General features: G+C 39.3%; 3 protein-coding genes and 1 long non-coding RNA gene across 4 annotated transcripts in view; 1 reads left to right on the plus strand and 3 right to left on the minus strand.

The window, feature by feature from the left end:
• cacng1b (calcium channel, voltage-dependent, gamma subunit 1b) overlaps positions 1–6,537 on the plus strand; it is a 30,096-nt gene extending 23,559 nt beyond the window's left edge. Inside the window, exons 3-4 of the mRNA XM_022673177.2 lie at positions 2,325–2,462; positions 5,801–6,537. Coding sequence (XP_022528898.2) covers positions 2,325–2,462; positions 5,801–6,033 — 371 coding nt within the window. The 3' untranslated portion in view covers positions 6,034–6,537. The remainder of the gene's footprint in view (positions 1–2,324; positions 2,463–5,800) is intronic.
• A 799-nt stretch (positions 6,538–7,336) lies between these two features.
• LOC125784402 (uncharacterized) lies at positions 7,337–8,790 on the minus strand. Its single transcript, XM_049467873.1, has 3 exons — positions 8,770–8,790; positions 7,605–8,530; positions 7,337–7,542 (listed from the first exon to the last, which is right to left on the minus strand). Exons 1-2 carry the CDS (start codon positions 8,788–8,790, stop codon positions 7,619–7,621), a joined length of 933 nt encoding a protein of 310 aa, XP_049323830.1. The 3' UTR covers positions 7,337–7,542; positions 7,605–7,618.
• A 2,619-nt stretch (positions 8,791–11,409) lies between these two features.
• Positions 11,410–13,097, minus strand: LOC125784381 (uncharacterized). The gene is made up of 2 exons (XR_007427154.1): positions 12,284–13,097; positions 11,410–12,183 (listed from the first exon to the last, which is right to left on the minus strand). It is a non-coding gene; the product is annotated as an uncharacterized LOC125784381 (long non-coding RNA).
• Positions 13,098–16,137: 3,040 nt separating this feature from the next.
• Positions 16,138–20,165, minus strand: part of helz (helicase with zinc finger) — a 77,590-nt gene continuing 73,562 nt past the window's right edge. Inside the window, exons 29-31 of the mRNA XM_022673172.2 lie at positions 18,610–19,141; positions 17,553–17,799; positions 16,138–17,084 (exon numbers count right to left, since the gene is read on the minus strand). Coding sequence (XP_022528893.2) covers positions 16,729–17,084; positions 17,553–17,799; positions 18,610–19,141 — 1,135 coding nt within the window. The 3' untranslated portion in view covers positions 16,138–16,728. The remainder of the gene's footprint in view (positions 17,085–17,552; positions 17,800–18,609; positions 19,142–20,165) is intronic.

Below are 20,165 nucleotides of genomic sequence, written 5' to 3' on the forward strand. Positions count from 1 at the left end.
GACCCTTTCCCCTCCTTCCAGCCGCGGCGTACCCTTTTAACCTGTATTTAAACTGGGCGTTATCCGGCAGGTCGTCTGGGAGGCAGAACCGCGATCCGAAGGAAAGGCTAAGGAAAGTCTCCAGCGCACGGCACTCAAACAGAGCTACTCAAGCAGAGAGGATCTGCCTATTTCACGCTCCACGCTCCAGAGCTGCTATAGAGTTAAAGAGGAAAAAGACTCCACTTATCTCAATCTGACAACACACCAGAGCCCAGACAAGACAAGGCTTATTGTCAGCCCCTTCACATTCCTTCTCTCCGATCTTCTCGAAGTGTCAATAGCTGCTCCAACAATCAATACTGTATGTCTGTAGCCTATTACTAATTAATGACACATTAAATACAACAGCAGTCTGGAGGTCAGACTGATTAGTGCTCTAATGTGAATTAGTGTGGTAATTGAAGTCATTCCCATGTAATGAAGCTCGGGCCGTACAGCAAAATACGCGGAAATGAATTATAGCTGAAAGCTTGCAAATTAAAGCTGTAAGAACCGTTGAAGGTCTTTTATTAAGACGTGCAGTTCTCAGAGCTCTACAATAATAGCCACTGCTTCACACTCTATAATACTCTATAAACTTTTCATACATACAGTACCAGTCAAAGTTCTTTGAAAATATTTTAAAATGTTTAGCATTGTACATGTATACTAACGTTATCCAAACTAAAAAGAAAATCATAAGTTATTATTTAATAAATACAAACATAAATACAAAGTGTTAAACAAAGCAGAATATGTTTTATTTTTTTTTTAATCTTGCTTAGATAGAGACAGTTTTGCAACATCATGGCTGCTGGATTTTCTCAGTCAGCTTTGTGAGGTAGAGTCACCTGGAATTCAGGCTTTCAGTTAACAGCTGTGCTGAACTCGTCAAGAGTCAATTACTTAAATTTATTGTCCTCTTAATGTGTTTGAGAGCATCAATTGTGAAGTTGTGAGGAAGTACTGTAGAATTACAGGTATACAGTGAATAGACCTATTTGAGTAATGTTCTAATCTATACTATGGCAAGAACTTATCTAAGTACTAAGTAAAGCAAAAATAAGTATTCTCAAATGCAGTAGCAAAGACTATCATAAATGTTGAAAAAATGATGAAACTGGCCCTCATCAGGGCTGCCCCAGGAAAGGAAGACCAAGAATTGACCATCTGAAAAGACAAGCAGCTCTGGAAGGAATCACATCCACATTTAGTGCAGGAGGCCTTCCATGCATGTCCCATAGCTCAGAGCATCATTCTTTAGTGTGCATGGGACATGGCAAAAGTCACGGGACTGGAAAACTAGAATCGCATTCCAATGGCATTTGTCACTTTTAAAAGCTACACTGAAAAAAGTGAAACGACCATGTCATTGATTTATAGTGCATTTTTATGTTGATCTACTGAAAAAAAATGACGATTTCTGGTTCAAACCTGTTTTTTCCAATTTGCCTGAAAGCAAATCCATTCCCTATTAAAACAACTTAAAATATATAACTCAAATACTATTTTTCACTTCATTTCAGAGGTAATGACATCATCACATCAGATCACTCCTCCTGAAGTTTTTCTGTCAGTTTTTCAGTCTCACACTCTTCCCATTAGTTCCCGTCTCCACTATTACATGTAAAGGGCGTGTCCTCCCTCACCATCAATGTGAAGTTGCTCCCCTGAGGGTATCTTCTCTTATCTACTGAGGGAAGATTTATATTCTGCCTTTTGGTGGTCAATTATTTAATGAGAGCTTGATTTGATTTGTCCAGCTCTAACTGTCACTTAATAATAAATTAAAAATATGTTTTGAGTAATTCTAACATAATTTAGTAGGTTTTATACTTGTGCCCATAGAAAATATATTTAAATAATGAATGCATTTTGGCTGGAAAAAAAAGTATGTAAAGTTTATTGAATTAACTAATAGAGTTAAAATTAATAAATTAGTTTATTCAAATGTAAAACTATGGCTGTAATAGAAAGTAAATGTTTATTCCAGATTTTAAAATAAAAGGTGTAAAAAAGGTTATTTATTTTAAATCATATTTTTGCTTTGTTTTAAAGTACTTTTTGACTTTTTTTAACTTGGGTCAAATAATATATTAATTTATTTTAAATCAAAATGTTAGATTCTAACTAAATCATAAAAATAAGTGGAAAAAATCTAATATATTTAGGTGTAACAAATTAATAATAGTATTTTTTTTTGGTTGGTCCAATATATCTTTTTCTTTTTCAGTGTATGATGGACTAAACTAAGATATCATGCTACATCAGATCTGACTGCCCTGATCTTCCTTTTTTTCCAGAATACAACATCTCAGCAGCAGCTATAGCCATCTTCAGCCTGGCCTTCATGACCTTGGGCAGCATGTGTCTCCTGGGAGCCTTTGGGAAGGGCAGGGACTACTTACTGAGACCGGCTGGCATGTTCTTCGCCTTCGCAGGTACAGTAAGCAAAGCGCTTACGATTTAGACTCCTTTCAAGGGAGGAAGTTCATCTTAAATGAAATCAATAAAATGCTTCAACAGGGAACATTAAAGACAGCAGTGAATAAAAGTCAAAACGTGTTAGCTGAGGAAGATACACAGCAAAAATGCCAGTGTTAAATAAAAAATTCCTGTGTTAAAAAGAGACTTTTTACTAGGGTTGTTCTGGCTAAGCTCTGTACAACATCACATAACTTAACTGTGTAGGTGATGAATGGGATGAGATTAGAAAATACTGGATTATAATTTTGTCTCCATTAAAATGTTGTCAGCTTGCTTGACCTCAACGCTTTCAATATAAACATTTATAAACCTTTAATCTGTTATAAAGCACTTGTTACTTCATTGTGAAGCATGGTGCTGTGCATTCAGTCTGTGAGCACCTTATGCCAAGTTTTGTGTTAAGACCATTTTTGACCCTGTTAACACCTCATAACATCATGTGAGAAGCATTTGTATAATATTTCTGTATCCTATTTAAACCACATACACTTGCACTTGGTAGACAAATGCATCCCCATTTAGTCTTAGATCAAAATCGGACTGTTTTGAGAGATGGGATATGCTAATTTCCTCATTGCCTTGCCATTATTATCTAACTTCCTGAGACCTAGACTTTTGCTTGGTGTATTTTTAATTTTTGTCCAAGCTATTTGGAATTAGTAGAATCTAACAAGTATAAAAAATAAACTTTGTCTTTGTACAGGAAGTCATTTTTACAAAAAAAAAAAAGTCCTCATATGGGGATAGTATTTTAACATTTACTGTAAAAATGATCCTCGTCATTTAAGGATCAGAATGACCCAATTAGTCCAAAAACAACATTTTAGCTTTCTACAATAAGTAAATAAACTAGTTTTATACATACAATTGGATGATATTTTTTACATGGCCCATATTTCTGTCAGACCTGGCTGTAGAAACTGTTGACTGGGATTCCTGCTATCTTGTTTTGAATGAATTAAGTGCAATGTTGTCATGTAACTACTAGATGATACGAGCAGTGTATCTGTATGTGGCCAAAAGGTCCACGTTTTAAAAGATATCAAAAAGCATCATGATGATGAAGCAGAAATTGTATGTCCCCATATCATGACAGAGGGTCTCAAAAGGTTAAGTTTTGGTTGTGCTAGGAATGTATTATGGAGATGCAGATGTGTTTACACCCCTATACCTATATCTGGCTCAGTTGCATCTCAGACACTCTTCCTGTGTCCTGTGGTTTGTTTGAGTAATCAGATTTGTATCTGGTTTAAATGTGTCTAGGGTGTGTTTCCACCCTAATGTTTATGTGGCTTGATCTAATCCAGATATAATCCAGATAATCAAGACAAATGAGGTGACCAGGTGTGAACAGGGTCTTTGATTTTACTCAACAATACAACAGGGATTTACATCAGTTAAAAAATTGAATAATGCTAGTTGGTGCAGTACTGTATACAGCCATGTAAACCAATCATATAGAACATATAGTCCCAGTTTACATGAGAAAGAAACGACGACTCTAAAACATTGGTCTGAGCATACCATGTGTAATAGGTCAGGTCTCCATAACTCCATCTTACACACTGACTCAAAACCTGATCTGTATCAGGGGAAAAAAAAGCTTAAAATTGGAAATAAAAACCACCAAAGGGTTTTTTTTTATGTTGCCGTGGAAACGCAGTCATCTCTGAATCACCCACACACTCCTGATCAGGCAGAGAAACCATGTTCCTGAAATGTAAGCGCAGGCCGTTCAATCACAATGTAATGAAACGCTAAATCCAGTCTATAACAAAGAACAGGAAGGCACAAGTTAACATTGTGATGTCAGTGTCTCTCAAAACACTGTTTACACTAAAACTCTTAAAAAATGGGGTCCTGAAAAATCTGTTTTATGTTTTTATGACTGGTTTAATACATACAAACACACACACACACTTTTCAAGAACTTTAAATGTATCCTCAAGGCCAGTCGCAAAGACCATCAAAAACGTTGGTGATGATGAAACTGGCTCTCATCAGGACTGCCACAGGAAAGGAAGACCAAGAGTTTCCTCTGTAGAAACTGAGCACAAGCTAACAGAACCCCAGATAAGAGCACCTAAATGCTTTCCATATTTTGGAGTATTTTGGTTTGTTTAACATTTTTTTAAGTTACTAAATGATTTATAATGTCTTCCTTCATAATCTGGTAGTATCAGTATTAATTTACAATGTAGGGAAAAGTTAAAACACTCCATGAAAAGGTTTGTCCAAACTTTTGACCGGTACTGAAATACGTTTGATTTACTTCTGATACGTATGTGGGGCTTCCATCTTGGATTTGAGGCTCTTCCTAGCAGGAAATTTGACTTGTGGAAGCATGACAGCTGAAATTTCCTACCTGGAACTTCAAAATTTAGATTAAAGTCCTGAATTTCCTTCGGGATAAATGAAGTATGTATGTATGTATGTATGTATGTATGTATGTATCTATGTATGTATGTATGTATCTATGTATGTATGTATGTATGTATGTATGTATGTATGTATGTATGTATGTATGTATGTATGTATGTATGTATGTATCTATCTATCTATCTATCTATCTATCTATCCATCCATCCATCCATCTATCCATCTATCTATCCATCTATCCATCCATCCATCCATCCATCCACGTAATGAAAGACGAGTTATAAGATGCATTTGTGTGGACAGGAAGAAAAAATGTTAAAATATCAGGATACTTGTAGACAAGGTTTCAGATACACTTCCTAAAGGAGTTTTTTCAATATGTAAATGTGGAGGAACCCCTTAACATGCTTTGAGGAACCTTCAAGAAGGTTCATCTTAAGCTAAATGCTACATTTTCATCTAAAAACCTTTTTCTTAAAGGTTCCTCAAAGCACCTCAAAGGTGATCCTCCACAGTTTTAAATTGAAGAACCCCTTAACAGTGTGGAGTACTGACAATACAATAGGATTCTAATGCCAGTCGTTGGCTAGAGGGATATAAAACTGAGCTGGGAAGCAGTACAATTGTTCCCTGGAATTGGAGTTCAGAAATTAGGGAGTTTGGGATGAGATAGTAGGTTGATTCAATCAAATCCTCACAGCTAAGCTCCAGAATCTAGTAGGTAGCAGGTATATCTAGTATCTATCGATTCAGAGGTCAAACTGGACCAAGTGGTCAAAAGAACTGATGGGACTTTAAAGAGGTCAATACTGAAATGCTATGTATGTAACATAATACATATTGGTCAATAATCTGGAAACCTAAGAAACCACAGCCTTTCCTGAGCCTCTGGCTTCTGTCCCTCACCCTTTAGGTCTCTGCATAGTCATTTCTGTGGAAGTCATGAGGCAGTCCGTCAAACGCATGATCGACAGCGACGAAACCATCTGGATCGAGTACTACTACTCGTGGTCCTTCACCTGTGCCTGCGCTGCCTTCATCCTCCTCTTCCTCAGCGGCATCAGCCTGCTCATCATCTCCATGCCTCACATGCCGAGGAACCCGTGGGAGACATGCATGGATGCTGAACCCGAGCCCATGGACTAGCAGAGCGCCCAGTAAGAACGTACTACACAGCTGACAGTGGGATTCCGTATGTTCAAAAGAAATGCTGGTGACAGGGTGACATATGTCTGAAAATCGTCACTTAGACATAAGGGGTTTATAACAGCTCACAGGTGTTTATAATATTGATTTTGTATTCTGTTATTCTGCTCGATAAAAGCAATTGCATGGAGGTTATGTCTAATCTACATTAAGCACTGAGTTGACAGTTTAAAGTTACACCCGTTTTGTACCCAAACTCACTGGCCACTTTGTCAGAATACCCAACATAAAGGTGCGGTTTGTAGGTTTATAATTACCTACTGTATCTCAATGCAATGGGACCTATAAAGGGCCACCACTGATCAGTTACTTTGTGGCTGGTGAAGAAAGTTCTGACAGGTTTGTTTCATACAAGTCTGGGTCAAGTCTTGATGAGTCTTGGGGTTACAAGTCTGAGTAAAGTCTCAAGGGAATACAGTTTTTGGGGTGCAAGTCTGTGTAGAGTTTTAATTGATTCAATTATTTAGTGTCTATGGTACAAGTCTAAGTGGTGCCTCAAAGTCTAAGTGGAGTTTTGAGGGAATGGACACTTCAGTGTCTGGGGTACAAGTCTGAGTGGAGTCTTGAGTCTGTAGAGTACAGTACAAGTCGTCATTAGAGTCACAAGTGAGTGGAGTCCTAAGACTCTGAGCTAGATGGACTAAGTCTTGATGGAATGGGATCTAGAATCTCTGGGGTACAAAGTCTGGGTGGAGTCTTAAGTTAAATCAAGTCTTGAGTGTCTGAAGTACAAGTCTGAGTGGTGCCTCGAAGTCTAGGTGGAGTTTTGAGGGAATGAAGTCATGGTTCTTTAGGGTACAAGTCTAAGTTGAGTCTCAAATAATTAGAGACTGTCGTCTATGGTGTACAAGTCTGAGTGAACTTTTCAGGGAATGGAGGCTTGAGTCTGTGGGGTAAAAGTCTTCAGTGGAGTCTTAAGTTGAGTCAATCTTGAGTGTCTGGGGTACATGTCTAAGTGTAGTATTGTGTCTGTAGAGTACAGTACAAGTCTTTATTGGAGTCCTAAGACTCTGGGCTAGATGGACTGAGTCTTGATGGAATGGGATCTAGAATCTCTTAGTGGAGTCTTAAGTAAGTCAAGTCTTAAGAGTCTGGGGTACAAGTATGAGTGAAGTCTTAATTGATAGTCTGGGGAACAAGTCTAAGTGGAGTCTCGGGTCTCTGGCATACACGTCTGAGAAGAGTTTTGAGGGAATGGAGTCTTGTTTTTTTTTGGGGGGGGGGGCACCAGTCTGAGCAAAGTTTTAAACAAGTGGAGTCTAGAGTCTATGGAGTACAAGTTTGAGTAGATTCTTAAGTTACATCAAGTCTTAAGTGTCTTTGGAATGTAAGTATTGAAGGAATGGATTCACGGTTCTCTGGGGTACAAGTATGAGTGGATTTTCAAGTAAATGGAGTCTTTAGTCTCTGGGGTACAAGTCTGAAAGGGGTCTTGAGTCTTTGGGATGTCTCAGTGTAGTCACGTGTCTTTTGGGTACAAGCCTAAGTAAAGTCTTCAGTCTTTGGGATACATGTCTCAGTGTAGTCACGTGCCTTTTGGGTACAAGCCTAAGTAAAGTCTTTGGGCTACAAGTCTTAAGTCTCTGAGGTATACGTTTGAATGGTGTCTCAAGACTATGGAATGCAAATCTGAGTGAAGAGTCTGGTGAGTTGGACCCTGAGTCTCTAAGGTACAAGTCTGAATGGAGTCTTGGGTCTCTAGGGTACAAGTGTAAATGGAGTCTTGGGTCTCTAGGGTACAAGTGTAAATAAAGTCTTGGGTCTCAAGGATACAAGTCTGAATGGAGTCTTGGGTCTCTAGGGTACAAGTGTAAATGAAGTCTTGGGTCTCTAGGGTACAAGTCTGAATGGAGTCTTGGGTCTCTAGGGTACAAGTGTAAATGAAGTCTTGGGCCTCTAGGGTACAAGTGTAAATGAAGTCTTGGGCCTCTAGGGTACAAGTGTAAATGAAGTCTTGGGTCTCTAGGGTACAAGTGTAAATGAAGTCTTGGGCCTCTAGGGTACAAGTGTAAATGAAGTCTTGGGTCTCTAGGGTACAAGTGTAAATAAAGTCTTGGGTCTCTAGGGTACAAGTCTGAATGGAGTCTTGGGCCTCTAGGGTACAAGTGTAAATGAAGTCTTGGGCCTCTAGGGTACAAGTGTAAATGAAGTCTTGGGCCTCTAGGGTACAAGTGTAAATGAAGTCTTGGGTCTCTAGGGTACAAGTCTGAATGGAGTCTTGGGCCTCTAGGGTACAAGTGTAAATGAAGTTTTGGGCCTCTAGGGTACAAGTGTAAATTAAGTCTTGGGTCTCTAGGGTACAAGTGTAAATGGGTTCTTGGGTCTCTAGTACCTGACTCTGTAGTTTCAGTATCAAACAGTATATAAATGGAAGAACGATCTTGTTACCTGTCCTAATCTTTGCTTTCAGTACATCAAAACACTCCACTAAATTTTGCTAAGGGTCTAGATTACAGAGTCCACAAGCAAGAGTCAGGCCACATCCAACTCCTTCAAATTATCACTCTGACAACTCATCTGCCCATCTTCTTCTTTCACTCTCCCAGACAGGCTCACTAATCACTAAACCTCTGGCAATACAGGCCTAAAAACTACTTTTAAATTAAACTAAATTTGCTTCTTATTCAAATTGAGTTCCACCTTAAATGATGCAACAGTTACACTCTGCCTTCATACCGCAAAGCTACACCTAGTCATCGTTAGATCGCTTATATACATAAATCATGATTTCAAGGGATGTACGTTTTAAGGATGTACTTACTCTGAAACTTGCTTCAAGCTAATGAATAACTGTGTGAGGATTTGAAGCAGATTCTCTGTAATTTTAGTTCTTCACCATGGATGCTCTGGGGTAAAATCCACATTTTTAGGGAATTTACCATTTGTGGAAGTGCTTGGCTCATGTATAAAACAAAAAATGATTGAGTCAAGGATGGAAAACAGAGAGGATTTTTATTCAGCAGGGTCAGTTTCCAAGACAACAATAATAAATGTATTTCAATACCCATAAAGCAACCCAGGCAATGCTGGAAACAAACAAGTTTTATTTATTTACTTCATAAAGGCTTGGGGTCCTTATTTATTAAAGTTGCATTATCTACTTTTCTGTCAGAGTTTCACTCTGTATCTCTTCCTGTACTTTTTGAAATAGAGACAAAATTCCAACTCCAAATTTTGTCACAATGATTCAAATACAATAGTAACACCCAATCAACCACTTTTTATAATCACCTGGCCTAGCATCCACTAAACAACAACATGGCAACCTCCTGCAATCACCATTGCAATCACTTTCCAAAACTAAAGCACCCATCCCGCAAGCACAGAGCAAACATTTAGTATCTGACATGAAACACCATATTAACCACCTGGAATGCCATACAAACCACATAGCAACACCAGATAAACCACCTAAAATACCATACAAACCATGTAGCAACACCATAGACATAAACCACCTGGAACACCATACAAATCATGTAGCAACACCACAGATAGAAACAACCTGGAATACCATACAAACCATGTAGCAACACAACAGATAGAAACCACCTGGAATACCATACAAACCACGTAGCAACACCATGGACAAAACCACCTGGAATAGCACACAAACCATGTAGCAACACAACAGACAGAAACCACCTGGAATACCATACAAACCATGTAGCAACACCAGATCGACCACCTGGAATAGTAAACAAACCACTTAGCAAACCAACTGGAATAACACTTAAACCATGTAGCAACACAACAGAAAGAAACCACCTGGAATAGTATACAAACCACCTAGCAACATCAGATAAACCAACTAGAATAGCACTTAAATTATGTAGCAACACAGCAGACAGAAACCACCTGGAATACCATACAAACCATGTAGCAACACCAGATAAACCACCTGGAATACCATACAAACCATGTAGCAACACCAGATAAACCACCTGGAATACCATACAAACCATGTAGCAACACCAGATAAACCACCTGGAATAACATACAAAGCAAAACCACGTAGCAAAACCACGTAGCAACACCAGATAAACCATCTGGAATACCATACAAACCACATAGCAAAACAAATAAATCACCTGGAATACCATACAAACCATGTAGCAACACCATGGCCATAAACCACCTGGAATAGCACACAAACCATGTAGCAACACAACAGACAGAAACCACCTGGAATACCATACAAACCATGTAGCAACACCAGATAAACCACCTCAAATAGCATACAAACCCCCTAACAACACCCCCTAGCAACACCATGTAGCAACACCAGATAAACCCCGTAACAACACCCCCTAGCAACACCATGTAGCAACACCAGATAAACCAACTGGAATACCATACAAACCACATAGCAAAACAAAATAAACCACCTGGAATACCATACAAACCATGTAGCATCACCATGGACATAAACCACCTCGAATAGCATACAAACCCCCTAGCAACATCAGATAAACCAACTGGAATAACATACAAAGCAACACCATGTAGCAACACCAGATAAACCATCTGGAATACCATACAAACCACATAGCAAAACAAATAAATCACATGGAATACCATACAAACCATGTAACACCACCACAAATAGAAACCACCTGGAATACCATACAAACCATGTAGCAACACAACAGACAGAAACCAACTGGAATACCATACAAACCACGTAGCAAAACAAAATAAACCACCTGGAATACCATACAAACCATGTAGCAACACCAGATAAACCACCTAAAACCAACAACTAAGAAGTCTGCCTGGAACTGTTCTGTTCTGTGGTGTTCTGTTCGTTGCTAGTTTTAAGGTGATTGAAAAAAGTTCTTAAGCCTAAATCTTAATCTCTATATCAAATCCTAATCTCTGAACTCACGGTACGATATCATCATGGCAGGGGTTTAGTTTGTGTTTGTGGTGGTGTGAGTGTATCAGGTAGAGCAGTTTTTCAGGGTTTTATAAATTGTAAAACGTTGCTGCTGGGTTAATAATAGACCTGGAGCAGTCAGAAACTGTCATGGCCGCTGATTAAGGTCTAGGGTATGACTAACACACTGTGGATGGGAAAAGATGAGCTGTCCTCTAATGTGATTAAGGGATTAAACCTAGTTTTGGACTACACAGAATTTTCACTAGAAATTAACTTTGGTCAGCCTTCCTCTGATGGTACCTGTTTTGTGATGTATGGTTGTTGTTTTTTTTGCCAAAAACAAACAGATTTTAGTCACACCACTTATGTAGACAAAGTGTATTTTTGTTAACTGTTACATATAACTTTTATTGAAGAGTGAAAAGAGTGAAAAAACAACATGGGGTGTCATCAAAATCTCATTGTTCTGTATAAATTATTATTGTGTGGGCACTTATTCAGCACTCAAAGTGCTTATTTTTGCCAAGGCTGAATAATTTGATTGCTAATTATTTAGTGCACCCCTAGTGGTTAATCTGAAAATAAAAGTGTTGGGTACCTATATAAACCTACAAAGTCCACTTGTGGGTAGGTGTTTCTGTTAAAATGGCCAGTGTGGGGAAAAACAAAGCAGGTGTACATTTAATAAACTGGCAACTTGGTGTACTTATAGATAACTTTAAGATCCTAAGCATTCCTACAATACTGCAAACTGGGTGGAATGTTCTTTTCAGGTTTGATACTTTAAGTAGGTCTAAGTACAGGGGTTAGACCATGAAACTGAAACACCTGGTTTTAGACCACAATAATTTATTGTGGCGACAGACAGTTCTGGTGGAAACAGGACAGTTGAGGTGCACATTGAATTCTGCCGTGATTTGATCAGCCGTGGTTTTATGTTTTTTGAATACAATCCGGGTTATCACCCGAACATCCCTTTCAGACAGCTTCCTCTTACAGCGTCCACAGTTAATCCTGTTGGATGTGGTTGGTTCTTCTTGGTGGTATGCTGACATTACCCTGGATACCGTGGCTCTTGATACATCACAAAGACTTGCTGTCTTGGTCACAGATGCGCCAGCAAGACGTGCACCAACAATTTGTCCTCTTTTGAACTCTGGTATGTCACCCATAATGTTGTGCATTGCAATATTTTGAGCAAAACTGTGCTCTTACTCTGCTAATTGAACCTTCACACTCTGCTCTTACTGGTGCAATGTGCAATTAATGAAGATTGGCCACCAGGCTGCTCCAATTTAGCCATAAAACCTCCCACACTAAAATGGCAGGTGTTTCACTTTCATTGTCCAACCCCTGTATGTTTTCTTTCTCTAATAATTCCTTTAAAGTTTTGAGATTTTTAGATAAGATTTGTAAGTTTAGATTGTGTGTTAAGTTCGCAACATGTAGCAAAATCTGTTGTAAATTTAGTTTGTTCTATAAGCACAAGAAATACATCCTACCTGAGGTCAGAGATTCGTCTTGAAGATATGTATTCACACAGTTATATCAGCCTTAATATTTGAACTCTAAAAGTTCAAGACTACCTACTAGGTTCCGTTCCCGCTGGTCAATTCCTTCTGGATGCAACTTTACATCATTTTTTTATGTTAAGTATATGATGGCTACGACTACGACTAGTTAAAAACCATCTACAAAACATCAGGCAGGTCTTGTTCGGTGTTCCTGGTCTACAGTGGTTGGTTTCTACCAAAAACACCATCAGAGGTCATGTGGATGCCGTGGCACGGCAACCTAAAAGTCATTACAGAAGCGTGAGGGGATTACACAATATTAAACAGGTGGTTTTAATGTTATGCCTGATCTGTGCGAAGAAAACATTACAGTTTCTTCACTTAAAGTGAAGAAACTCACTCAACCAGAACTGAATTTTGTCTGGTGTTTTCTAGCAAGCCAGACTCAATATCTGAGGGGTCAACACTGGAGAAAAGAGTATCTCTCCTTTCTCTTATGAAGAAACCTGATTATTTCCTCACGAAAAACAGCAAACTCGTCATATAGAACAACACTTTACATTCCTATGATTAAAGACCTGATTGTAGTCCTGTATCTGTTCAGACAATTTTTTTCCCCCAGCATTTTGTTTTTTACTCAGTAACGGGGAGTTTTCCAATGTAGCGAAGTAAATTACTTGTGTCAAAATGTATTTGAGTAAAAATAAAATTACCTATTTTAAAAAGTACTTTAAAAATGACAAATTACTCATAAAATCTACACAATTACGGTAATGTGAGTAAATGTAATTCATTACTTTCCACCTCTATAAGTACGCAGTACATACCCTCTAAAACATGGGCTGTATTATAAAGCATTACCCCAGCTTTTCCTACACCCTACAACCAAGTCATCAAGACCCATGAATAGGCTTCTGGCTGCTGCTCTCCTGAGATTTACTTTCACAGTAAAAACATGATTTACCTGTGGTGGGCTCCGAGGACTGGTCTGAGAACACACTGCACAGCAGTCCTTCATACAGACAGTGTCTGAAACCACATTTACCAAACCTGTTAATACAGTTTGGAGGAAGTGGGTGTTGGCAAAAAACTGGAACACAAGGCTAACACTGCGTACTGTCTGTTCATTATAATAGCTGCATAAATACATGAGAGAGACTCGAGTACTGGGGTCAAAACCTGGTAGTCCAAAGCCAATATCACACTGTGGTATTATTGCACAGTTCCGTTATCCACTATTCCAATGTACTGTTAAATTTTAGGATATAAACCCATTAACAGCTATAAAAAAAATTGAGAGAAAATGATGAGTTTTGATTTTATCAAATTAAAAACCTCTTGAATATAATCAAGAGGAAGATGGATGATCACAAGCCATCAAACCAAGCTGAACTGGTTGATTTTTGTTTGCACCAGGAGTGAAGGCATAAAGTTATCCAAAAGCAGTGTGTAAGACTGGTGGAGGAGAACATGCCAAGATGTAAAAAAAAAAAAAAAAAAAAAAAAAAAAAAAAAACTGTGATTAAAAACAGGGTTATTCCACCAAATATTGATATCTGAACTCTTTAAAACTTTATGAATATGAATGTTTTCTTTGCATTATTTGAGGTCTGAAAGCTCTGCATCTTTTGTTTATTATAGCTATTTCTCAGTTTCTGCAAATAAATGCTCTAAATGACAATATTATAAATTTGGAATTTGAGAGAAAAGTTGTCCCTAGTTTATAGAATAAAACAATGTTTATTTTACTCAAACATATAACTATAAACAGCAAAATCAAAGAAACTGATTCAGAAAATTGGGAGAAGTGGTCCTTATTTTTTTTTCCAGAGCTGTATATTGTGGGGTGGGGAATAATTGTTGGGTTACCTCAACCTCCAGTTTCTGTAGCACAAACAACAAGTGCTGGACTATAATTTGGACTATAATTTGAATGAACAACTGTAGTTAAATATTTTGGAAAATTTGTATTTTAAAAATTACAGTATCTAAACACATACACAATATTTACGGTATCTTAAATTTTAAGGAGCAGTTTCCCAGATAGAGATTAAGCCTAGACTTGGACTACACAGCATTTGGAATTGGAATTTTATATCTTGCAAAGAAAAAATGGTCTGTGACCAGGCTTAATCCAGGTCTTAAGGAACCGCTTTTAAAAGAAGTAAGCTTAAAACTAGGTCTTTTCCACCATTGTGGAACTGGTACGATTACGGTTAGTGAACCTAATTTAATGATGAACCATTCACTGCGTTTCCACCAACAAAAACAGGCTCCGGAAACAGGAACATTCACTCACTGTGGGAACCAAAGAATACTAGTTTCATCAGCTTGAACCATGTTCATCACTGCTCTGAAACAACCACTGTTGATGACATATGATGTGACATTCTGAAGGTTCCACTAAAATTGGGCTGGTTCACTGAAAGGCCAGAGTTCTTTTGGTGGAAAAGCAATGAAGGTATCAAGAGCTCCTGTATCCCTCTTTCAGTCAACAGAGCTCCTGCATTTATAACAGAGCTTCTGAAATTCTAATTTTAATTAAAATATCCACTCACAGATTTGGTTCATTTTTCTTTGTGAGAAAGATTGTTTCTGATTTTTTTTTTTTTGTAAAAAAAAAAGTTTCTACATTTACTTGAGCTTGTTTAAATGTTGATACCCACACATTTACCTTAGTGCAGGTTTTCTATACATTTTATTTACCTTTGATTCACTTTTGATTCAAGAGAAAGAAAGAAAGAAAGAAAGAAAGAGAGAAAGACAGAGAGAGAGAGAGAGAGAGACTACAATTGTCAAGCTCAGAAAACTGCAAAACTCAATATATCCAATATCCAAAGCCCCTGTATGGCTACATTCTCCTTACCAGGCTGAAAGGACTGATTCACCCTTTTCTGATTTCTTTAGATCTATGTCACGTGTGTGGACATGTCAAATAAGATCTTTTTAAAATCAGTCACTTTCATATCATTTAATTTGTGAGCATGGGGCATAAATGTAAAGTCAGATTAAATTTTGCACTTGTTTGCCTGTATGCACTTACAGCTGTCGGAATCAGCCAGCACTAGTGTTGTGCTAAATTCTCTCTCTGACTTTTCTTTTCTTTGAATGCATGTGGATCACACAGAATTGTAGAATAGATTATTCTGGCAAATCCTTCAGTTATTTTATATGAATACCTATTAAGTAGAATATATCAGATTCAGGCACTGAGTCAGAATTCAACACAACACCAAAAGTGCAGCAAAACAAGGCCACATGCGTTAATGCATCAATGCACGCATTCATGCCATTTCAAGGGCCGAGCTGGTCACATTACTGACAGAAACAGCTCAAACAGCCAAATCTAAAGTGAGAAAAAAAATCTAAATTATTTGTAAGGCTTGTAGTGTGAATACAGCACAGACTCTGTATATAAAGGCACACGAGACCTTTGCTATCTGTATGCATGGAAAATCTTTTCTTACCCAGAACATCTGTATAAATGCTACTATTGCACAGCACGTAGAGAATGTCTTAAATCTCTTTCTAAAAACCTCCATAACGCCGATATCCAGCATTTTCATTTCATTCTTACTATTCTGACAAAGGACATAAGTGGAGTCATTTTACTGAAATGTGGGAAATGAGACACACAAGCAGCGTTCATCTCTTTTATTCCTTTATTTTTATGTACAGTTTGAGAAAAGTTTGTCTACAGCTATACAACTTTTTATAATATTTTTTGTCCGAGTCGGTTCACCACTCAGCTGCTGGCACAAGAAAACACACCGATAATGATTAAGGAATTCAACATTTTAAAAAAAGGAAAAAAGAGAAAAGCAAAAAAGCCAGCTCGGGGGAAAATAATCACTTCAACGAGTTTACTTCGGATAGTAGATGATGCAAATAGAGCAGACATAATTAGAGGAAAAGAACGACGGGCAGCTAAGTGGTCAACCAATTCCTTGTGTTTTTAAAAATCTTTTTTGTTTTCATAAATTTTTTGTGTGTTTTTCTTTAACATTTTGGTATTTCTTGATATATATGCTGATTTTCGTTTGTAAAACCACAGATGTCAAACTGTAAAATAACCGACTAACTAAAGTAAGTAAAAAATAATAAAACGCAAAGGTCTAACTATCCGACAAAATCAAAAGACTTTTTTTTTTATTGGTTGAAATTTTTTTAAGATTGTTATTCTATTTTTTTTGTCATCGTTTTCACTTTAACAGGTGTATATATTTTATATATATTCACTTATTTAAAATACGAGTAATACCCATTGCTACTATTTGAACTCCCTATGCTAAGGTCTTTTAACAGAGAGATGGGGTCGCTGTTCTTTTTGACCTGCTCGGGCAGTGGCCGGGGTTTCGGGGGGGCTCGGAGGGCGCTGGCGTAGGACATGGTGGGGGGCTTGGAGTGGGCAGGAGCCTGGGAGCCTCCTGGGCTGGTGTTGCCCCCTCCTCCGGGGTCTGGGGGCGTCTGCTTGCTGGGCATGAGGGGTGGGAACTGTCCGTGGTGCTGGAGAGACGTGAGACTAGTGGGGTGGGGCGGCGGCTGCAGACATTCGGCCTGGCTGTGCTCTTCCGCAGCGTTCATCGCCTTTGAAACTTGAAAAAGATCAGAATACGACGTTAGGAATTGGGTTTAAAAAGTGTAAAGAAATAAATAAAACTTCCACTGCAGCATTTACACATAGTTTAGGTCCAAACTGGTAAGATTCCAGGAGGTGAAAATATCAAATTTTGGCCCATGTGTTGGTCCTTTATTTCCATGAAACGTTCAAACCACATAATGAAAAGCTTTATTATGAATTTTTTTAACACATTATTTGGCAGCAAACATGCTCAAAGGAAAGCACCAGATCCCCAGCTATGAACATTAGCCAACAGACAGCTATGCTGATCAATGGGGCTCACGAGGGGGCCAAATTGTGCTCTCTCAGGCTCTGGCTGCTGATAGTGAAGCAGCATCTTAGACTGCTGAGCCACTCTAAGCTCACATCAGGGTAAATATGAACAACCCAGATTAACTAATAACAATTGATGGCACCAGCCATCCTCCTCCTTTAGACTCACCTGATATGTCCCTGTGAGGGACGAGGTGGCTCGCTCCATTGCACGGAATGTTGTGGAGAGGAGCAGGGCCCGGATTGGGGCCAGGGCCGCTGGTGCCGGGCCACAGGTCTGCTGGGGGGTATCTGTAGGAGGGCGTGGGGTGGTCCTGAGGGTCCTTACACTGGACCACGCTCTCTGGGTACGGTTGAGGAGAGCTGGAAGAGATTCTTCTCTGGTACAGTGGCCGACCGGGCCCTCGTGGTTCATACTGAACAGGAAAAGAGGGAGAACAAGAGGATTGGTCAACCAGGTTGAAATTTTAATCATTCATTAAAGGCAATAAAAAGGTATTTTAAGTGTGAATACAATAATTGCATTTACAGAAAGACCTGAAGAGGACACCCCATAGCACACTACATAGTCCTGGTATACCTCTTGTGTCTAATTCAATGGATCTCCAGATCAGTAAACAGTTGGTGACCCCAGTACATGGGACACTTGTACCAAAATCTTAACAATATGTTGTTGCCTCTTATAGCAGGGCTTTCAACTTTCATTTTTCAGCAGGATCATGCTCACACACACACAGCAAGGGCTTCTCAAAATGTTTGACTGCCATCTTGCCTCCTTACAAGTGTGCATGATCTCTACAGGCTCAGCTAGAAACTGAAAATCTCTGGGCAAATGTGTGGCAGGATGCCATACATCATCCTGGACCCAGGATAGAGACAGTATAAAAGGGTAATAGGTCCTTCATTAAATTACAGATTTCTTCCAAAATAAACCTTTCATTTTCCCCAAGTTTTTTAAATTTTTTTTGGTGCATTATTTCTTTGTGAATGAACTTATTTATTTAAATATTACTGAATTCCCTAGTACAGTTTCTCTTTTAATCATTTTTATTCAATGTCTAGCAGAAAATAAAGAAAATCACTGCTCTCAGCTGACATTCAAGGTTTTAATAATACTGCTATTGAAAAAGTGGCCTTGTTCCAATTGTACCTCACCCAACACACACAGACAGACGTACAGACACACAAGCACATGTGCGCGCGCACACAGAGCAGAACACCCTCACCTCTTCTACATTGTGCAGGGTACTCTGCTGGGCCTGGAGCTGATGATGCTGCGGCTGCTGCTGCTGTTTCTGCTGCTGGTGCTGCAGTGGCCCAAGAGGCCCCTGCTCCTGCCGGGGCCCCATGGACTGCAGGCCGAAGGGCAGAGGTGGGCCCAGCACCTGGCTCTGCTGCAGGCCGGCGTGGGGCCAGTGGGCTTCAGAGAGGAGGTACTTGACGGGCAGGGGGCCGGCTGCGTGCTCAGGGGGCAGGGAGAAGGCGGCCTGGCTAAAAGCCTGATGCTGATGGAAGGGCTGCATGGTGGAGGGGAGGTCGCGGCTGGTTTCTGGGTAAGGGAAGGCGCCCGGGTTGGGGACGTGGTTGTGGGCGTGGGGGTTTGAGGGGGCGGAGGAGGGAGAGGGCAGTTCTCCAGGACTGCGGGGCTGCTGCACCTGCCTGTACTGCAGTAGACGGGACTGCGGGGGTGGCATGTCTGCAGCTTCGCGGTGCTCGAAGGGCTCCTGTGGGAGCATCTCTCGCAGCAGACCAGGATACCTTCAGACAGAGAGTGTGGGAGAAAGAGAGGAGTGGAAGTCAGAAATGGAACGAAGAGGAAAAAAAAGAAACTTATCACAGATTGCATCAGGATTTCCTTATTTCATAATTAAGAATTGTCCAAGGCCCAAATGGGGACTGTGCATCCTTTGAGAACTTGCTTTTTTATTTTTAAACTCAAAAATGACAATTAAATCACTGAATAAAAAAATGCTAAAGTACTGGAGTCTTTATTTCTATCAAATCATGCAATATATGAACAATTCTTAGGAAAGCTGCTTGTTCACTGTTCAATCCAAAATCAATTATACAAATGGTACAAATGGGTTTCCCTGCTTTTGTTGGAGTAACTGTCTCTACTGTTCTAGATTTAAGAGCATTGCTGTGAGAATTTTCTTTGCATTTGGTAACCAGAGCATTTATATGGTTCTACACGTCAAAGCACTGGAATAATAAAATACAAAAACACAATAATCTTAGAGAACACAGTAACACTACACCATAAACCATAACTCAATGCTGGGAAGCTTTATACTTCACTAGGCCAACAGGTTCACATTTATCTGCCTAAGAGGGTCCTATTTTATTAGCAGAACTCCAGTTTGAAAAAAATAAAATGCTTCTCTGGTGAGCTTTTGTTTCCATTCCTCCCCAGTTCTTTGTCACGCTCGGAGTGACTTTAGTTTCCACATGTTCTCGTTTTTCCGCCCATTCTTGGGTTCCCTATCTCCTTATAAGGGTGTTTTTTCCCGGCCATGTTCCAATTCAGTAGCCAGGGAAGCGGTAGTGTATTGGGCCGCAACCCTGATGACAAGGTGTGTTTATTTATTTATTTTCTCATTTCTTCTTGGGTTTACCCGCTTCAAGATCAACTGTTCTGCAATTGGGTTCAACAACCCTCTGGGCTGGAGAGCTAATAGTCTGTAGCACTCCATCTCATTACACTTCATTTTCTAAAAAAGTTTTTTTTTTTTTGTGGCCCAATGGCTTGGAAAATATCTGGCCCGTAGCCAAACTTAATTGC

The sequence above is a fragment of the Astyanax mexicanus genome, chromosome 19 (assembly GCF_023375975.1).
Source record: "Astyanax mexicanus isolate ESR-SI-001 chromosome 19, AstMex3_surface, whole genome shotgun sequence".
NCBI classification, from domain to species: Eukaryota; Metazoa; Chordata; class Actinopteri; order Characiformes; family Acestrorhamphidae; genus Astyanax; species Astyanax mexicanus.